Source organism: Pezoporus occidentalis, unplaced genomic scaffold, assembly GCF_034315485.1.
Source record: "Pezoporus occidentalis ecotype Australia unplaced genomic scaffold, CSIRO_AGI_Poc_V1 ctg1567, whole genome shotgun sequence".
In the NCBI taxonomy this organism is placed as follows: Eukaryota; Metazoa; Chordata; class Aves; order Psittaciformes; family Psittacidae; genus Pezoporus; species Pezoporus occidentalis.
In genome coordinates, this window is record NW_026913391.1 from 729 (window position 1) to 7656 (window position 6928).

At 51.2% G+C, this 6928-nt stretch overlaps 1 protein-coding gene across 1 annotated transcript; it reads left to right on the forward strand.

Annotated features, from left to right (window-relative positions):
- The first annotated feature begins 321 nt into the window (after positions 1-321).
- LOC134160079 (olfactory receptor 8I2-like) lies at positions 322-1272 on the forward strand. The gene has a single exon (XM_062611725.1). The coding sequence runs from the start codon at positions 322-324 to the stop codon at positions 1270-1272; it is 951 nt and encodes a 316-aa protein (XP_062467709.1).
- Positions 1273-6928: the final 5656 nt, after the last annotated feature.

Sequence of the window (6928 nt, forward strand, 5' to 3'; positions counted from 1 at the left end):
AAGAAGGCATTCAGTAACTCTGCCATCTCTGCATCTTCTGTCACCAGGGCACCCATCCCGTTCATCAGTGGGCCGACATTGCCTCTGGTGTTAGTTTTGTCTGCCATGTACTTGAAAAAGCTCTTTTTGCTGTCCTTGACCCTTCTTGCCAGGTTTAATTCTAAGGAGGCCTTAGTCCTCCTAGCTGCCTTCCTACATCCTCTAGCAGCAGCCTTATATTCCTCCCAAGTGGCCAGCCCCTCCTTCCATGACCTGTAAACTCTCCTCTTCCAATCACTGATTCCTTTCATTTCAATCCAAATCCATCAACTTGTTGAAATGATGGATACAGGAAACCTCACGGTTCTCTCCGGCTTCATCCTTTTGGGTTTCTCTGATGCCCCAGAGCTACAAACCACCATCTTTACAGTCTTCTTCTCCCTCTATGTTTTAATGGTGCTGGGGAACCTGACGATGATCCTGCTGATCAACACTGACCCCCACCTCCACATCCCCATGTACTTCTTCCTGACCCACTTATCTTGCATGGATGTTTGCCTTTCCTCTGCTATCATCCCAAAAGCTCTGGAGACCTTCCTGCTGGGGAGAAGCCACATCTCCTTTTGGGGTTGCTTTGCCCAGATGTATATTTTCGTGGCTCTGGCTGTCTGTGAGTGCTTCCTGCTTGGGGTAATGGCTTACGACCGATACACGGCTGTGTGCAAGCCCCTGCTCTACACCACTACCATGACCAGGGCGCGTTGCTATGGCATGATGGTGCTGGTGTACACCATCGGGTTCCTCACCTCCCTGGTGCACATCACACTGGCGGGGAGGTTGTCCTTCTGTCAGGCCAGGAGCATCAACCACTTCTTCTGTGAGCTGCCCACCCTCCTGCAGCTCTCCTGCTCAGACACAAGCACAAATGAGGTCTTGCAGGTTTACAACGCTGTGTTTAACGTCATGGGCTCTCTCCTGATGATCCTGGTGTCCTACACCTACATCCTCCACACCGTCCTGCAGATCCCTTTGGCCACGAGGAGGCTGAAGGTCTTCTCTACCTGCGCCTCCCACTTGGCTGCCATCACCATCTTCTACGCACCCGCGATCCTCACCTATGTCCAGCCTCATGAGGCATCCTCATGGGATCAGGCAAAGCTGGTGTCGGTGTGTTACTGCATCCTCACCCCAACCCTCAACCCCCTCATCTACAGCCTGAGGAACAAGGAGGTGAAGGGGGCTCTGAGGAGGCTGTGGGAGAGAAAGCTGCTGCCACATCTATGCAGGGTTTGAAAGCACATTTGGAGCCCTACAGTACTGTGGAGGTAAGGAAGGAATATGTGGAATCTGTGATTATGGAATTGAGCATTACTGGCCATTATTGGTCATTATTGCTCACTACTGGTCATTATTACAGCAAGTGTAGGGTATGGAGAACCAGCACAACGAATGGTTCTCTTCAAACAGCTTCAGGTTGTTTTAAGCGAGGCCTGAGCCTTCAGTAATTCATCCAAATAAGTATCAGGTATTTAATAGCAGGCCTGAGACAGCACCATTGTGTTTTGTGTCTAAATTGTGCTAAATGAAAGTAGTGCCCACAAAAAGGAGGCTCAGGCTTGAGGTAAGGCACTGACCACTGTCTCCATTGCCTACTTTATAAGCATTTCCTCAATGATGAACTGGTGGAAGGTCAAGAGGATTTGATACAGCTCTGGTGTCTCCAACACCAGGAGGACACGGAGCTGCTGGAGCAAGTCCAGAGATGCAACAAGGATGCTCAGGGGCTGGAGCACCTCCCCTATGGGGCCAGGCTGAGAAGCCGTTTAGAGTGCACTTCCAGTGTCTGAAAAGGACTACAAGAAACCTGCAGGAGGGCTTTGGCCAAGGGCCTGTAGGGACAGGCCAAGGGGAATGGCTTTAACCTGCCAGAGGGGAGACTGAGATGAGCTCTTAGGCAGAAGCTCTTCCCTGTGAGGGTGCTGAGGCGCTGGCACAGGGTGCCCAGAGAAGCTGTGGCTGCCCCATCCCTGGCAGTGTTCAAGGCCAGGTTGGACACAGGGGCTTGGAGCAAGCTGCTCCAGTGGAAGGTGTCCCTGCCCGTGGCAGGGGTTGGAGCTGGAGGAGCTTTAAGGTCCCTTCCAACACAAACCAGGCTGGGATTCTGTGAAATAAAGCTCTGACAGTCTGTTGGTCAACAAAGCCTTTGTGCTAAATGGGGACGAGTCATATCTGAGCCTCTGCTCTGCTGAGAATTTAAGTAGGGGTGTAAAGAGCCTGAGTGCAGGTGAGAGGGAGGATCAGGGGTCTTCCTCGCCCCTGAACAGCCAAGGTGCTGCTTGCCTGGGTATCTTGACAAAGCTTATGTAGCAAGGGCAGTACCCAGCTGTCTGTATCTGGGACTTCAAGCTTCATTATTCACCCTGCACAAGCACACCCAGGTATTCTCAGTGCCTCTTTCTGGATTCATGTAGTTCTTTTCACTAATCTTTGAATTATATTGTTCTTCTTTTTTAAATTAGGTTGAGGGTTATTTCTCCCTCTGTTATATTGATTTTCCCACTTCACAAGCCTTCGGTTTAGCCCAGTACCCAATGGGGAAGAAAGACATTCAAAACCACTCAGAAATCCTTTTCTTCCCTCCTCCAGTGCATCTCCTGGACTGTCAGTCTGGTGCCTTCCAGCAGAAAAACAGGTTGACATTGAAAACATCTAAAGCCACCTGTATACTTCTCCTTCTTCCTTCACCACACTTTCATAGCTTGGTTTTCTCCTCTCATTACCCCATCCTTTGTCTTTTCTAAATGACTGGGACAAGGTTATCATTCAATATTTCCACACAGAGGATGCTTTGTTGTGTTTGTTTTCAGCTCCCTTCAATGCAATATTAGATGATCTCTGTGGATGTAAAGGGCTTCCTCAGGGAAACACTGAAAAGAAGAGGTATGTGATAGATGGGGAAATACAAAGCAAACTGTCCTGGGCCTGTCTTCCTGGGTAGGTCTCTGCAGGAGAACTGGTCTTGGAGGTGTTGATGCAGCCAGAAGGAGTTTGGGGAACAAATGGTTTTCTTCAAACAGGGTCAGGTGATTTTAAGCATGGACTGAGTCTTCGATAATTCATCCAAATAAGTATCAGTTATTTAATAGCAGGACTGAGACAGCACCATGGTGTTTTGTGTTTAAATTGTGCTAAATGAAAGTAGTTCCCACAAAAAGGAGGCTCAGCCTTGAGGTAAGGCAGTGACCACTGTCTCCATTGCCTGCTTGATAACTGTTCATCCCAAGCGAGCTTGAAGATCTGAGGGAAGGACCAAAGGTTCAATACAGCTCTGGTATCCCCAGCAGTTCTGATACAGTTTTGGTGTCTATAGAATCCTAGAATCATAGAATAGTTAGGGTTGGAAAGCACCTTAAGATCATCCAGTTCCAACCCCCTGCCATGGGCAGGGACACCTCACACTAAACCATATTGCCCAAGGCTCTGTCCAACCTGGTCTTGAACACTGCCAGGGATGGAGCATTCACAACCTCCCTGGGCAACCCATTCCAGTGCCTCACCACCCTCACAGGAAAGAATTTCTTCCTTATATCCAACCTAAACTTCCCCTGTTTCAGTTTTAACCCATTACCCCTTGTCCTATCACTACAGTCCCTAATGAAGAGTCCCTACCCAGTATCCCTATAGGCCCCCTTCAGATACTGGAAGGCTGCTCTGAGGTCTCCAGGCAGCCTTCTCTTCTCCAGGCTGAACAGCCCCAACTTCCTCAGCCTGTCTTCATAGAGGAGGTGCTCCAGTCCCTGAGCATCCTCGTGGCCTCCTCTGGACTTGTTCCAACAGTTCCATGTCCTTTTTATGTTGAGGACACCAGAACTGCACACAGTGCTCCAGGTGAGGTCTCACAAGAAGAGAGTAGAGGGGCAGGATCACCTCCTTCGACCTCCTGGCCACTCTCCTTTGGATGCAGCCCAAGATACTGTTGGTTTCTGGGCTGCAAGCACACACTGCTGGCTCATGTTCATTTTCTCATTGACCAGCACCCCCAAGTCCTTCTCTGCAGGGAACATAAGAAGGCCATGGAGCTGCTGGAGTAAGTCCAGAGGCCACGAGGATGCTCAGGGGCTGGAGCAGCTCCCGTATGGCGCCAGGCTGAGAACACTGGGGCTGTTGAGCCTGGAGAAGAGAAGCTGCTTGGAGACCTCAGAGCAGCTTCCAGTGTCTGAAGGGGGCTACAAGGATGCAGGAGAGGAATTCTTCATTAGGGAGTGTAGGGATAGGACAAGGGGTGGTGGGTTCAAACTGAAGCAGGGGGATCCAGATTGGATGTAAGGAAGGAATTCTTCACTATGAGGGTGCCGAGGTGCTGGCACAGGGTGCCCAGAGAAGCTGTGGCTGCCCCATCCCTGGCAGGGTTCAAGGCCAGGTTGGACACAGGGGCTTGGAGCAAACTGCTCTAGTGGAAATTGTCCCTGCCCATGGCAGGGGTTGGAAGTTGAGAGCTTTTAGGTCCCTTCCAACATAAACCAGTCTGGGATTCTGTGATACCTGATATGAGCATCCAATACATTTATCCCGTGTAAGTGAGCTGGAGCAGTGCTAAGGACTTGTGATAGGCACACATAGGTTAGCATGTGGCCAGAAGTGTGTCCCAACTAAAATCTTCCTGGGATGTGTGGTGTATTCTCTTCCCTTGTTATTTCCTTTATCATTATTATCATTGGTGGTAGCCAGGTCTGTGTTTGTGGATTTATCTCAACCCATGGGAGTTGCACATCCCCTCCGTCCCTCCGAGAGCAGGGGGAGGGCAAGAAAAGGGGGGGAAGTATGAATTACCTGACTGGGTTTAAACCACGACAGTTCTTTTGGCGCCCAACGTGGGGCACGAAGGGTTGAGATAACGACACCGGGAGAGCGGCCCCGGGGACCAAGCGGCGGCGGGAGCGGGGCCGGAGGCCACGAGGGGACGGCTGCCGGTGGAGGAGGTCGGGGTGGTCGAGGAGAGGAAGGAAGCGGCTGCCGAGCAGCGGGAGAAGGCGGCGGAGGAGCCGAGCCCCGCGGCCGAGCCCAGCCCCGCGACGGCAGAGAGCGTTTCCCGGCAGCCGCCCGCCGAGCCCCAGGAGGATGCAGGAGAGCACGCAGCATTTCCCAGCAAGGCAGAGGAGGAAGAGCTGGACTCAGGAAAAGAGAAGCTGGCGGTGGGAGAGCCAACAAGTACAGCAGCTACACCAGCCCCAGTGACAAGTACAGCAGCATTGTTTGAGAGTTCTGGAGGTTTCGAATGGCCTTTGGGTGTCCTTGGGACCTGTCTGCTGATTGTGATGTTGATCAGCATGTTGGCACACACACAGACTGTGTTTTACTCACAACCATTTTGTCTGATCTCAAAAGTTAAGCAGAGTCAGGTTTGGGTCTTGTCTGGGGTTAGACAACGATATAGGGGGACCAAGAGGTTTTCCCCAAGGCTGGACAGTCATGAGTAGCAGGGTGTGTGGGACAGTATGGGCAAGTATCTAGTCCACTGGGCCCCCCCAGTGCTTTAGAAGCGTCGGAGATGGAAGGCAGCTGTGTGGAGTCCCCAGCAACAAGCTGCAGAAACTGCTGAAGGGGACAGTGAATTATTTTGAGCCTGGTGGCCCCAATGCACTTCAGGCCATCAGAGCAGAGATGCAACACAGAGATGGACTCATGATCAAGGGGTGGACTTAGCAATGGACACTATTGCCCAGGTTATTCACGAGTGTGAACACTGCACACAGCCTCTCCTGCTCTGTTACAAGAGATGGAGCCTGACATCATGGACCAGATGGACTCAGCAGCTTTATAGGGACTGGTCCATGCACTAAGATAAGAGTGATGGTATATTGAAAATGTGGGATCTGAGCATGACGTGAATGGTATGGAATAAGGGGTGGATAATGTCCTGGGTTCAGCAGTAGCAGTCATTTTTCTCCTTCTTGGTAGCTGGTGCAGTGCAGTGTTTTGACTTTCAGCTCGGGAACAGAGCTGATAACAAGGATGTTTTGGTTTGGCCAAGAACTTTGTGAGCCTCATGCTCTGCCAGGGAGGAGGGGGAGCCAGGAGGAAGCAGAGACAGGACACCTGACCCAAACTGACCAAAGAGGTATTCCATACCACAGCACGTCATGCCCAGGATGTAACTGGGAGTTAGCCGGAAGGGCTGGGAGACTGCAGGGTTGGAGGAGGTATCGGTCAGAGCTTGGTCGGGCTGGGGGGGCGAGTTATCGGTCGGCTGGTGGTGAGATGATGTATTCTCTTCCCTTGTTATTTCCTTTATCATTATTATCATTGGTGGTAGCAGTAGTGATTTGTGTTATACCTTAGTTACTAAAATGTTCTTATCTCAACCCGTGGGAGTTGCATTCTTTTTGATTCTCCTCTCCGTCCCTCCGGGAGCAGGGGGAGGGCAAGAAAGGGGGGGAAGTGAGCGAATGAGTTACCTGACTGGCTTTAAACCACGACAGCCTTGAACACTGCCAGGGAGGGAGCATTCACAACCTCCCTGGGCAACCCATTCCAGTGCCTCACCACCCTAACAGGAAAGAATTTCCTCCTTATATCTAACCTAAAATTCCCCTGTTTAAGTTTTAACCCATTACCCCTTGTCCTGTCACTACAGTCCCTAATGAAAAGTCCCTCCCCAGCATCACTATAGGCCCCCTTCAGATACTGGAAGCTGCTCTGAGGTCTCCACGCAGCCTTGTCTTCTAAAGGCTGAACAGCCCCAACTTTCTCAGCCTAACTTCATACAGGAGGTGCTCCAGTCCCCTGATCATCCTCGTGGCCCTTCTCTGGACTTGTTCCAACAGTTCCATGTCCTTTTTATGTTGAGGACACCAGAACTGCACACAATGTTCCAGGTGAGGTCTCACAAGAGCAGAGGGGCAGGATCACCTCCTTTGACCTGCTGGTCACGCTCCTTTGGATGCAGCCC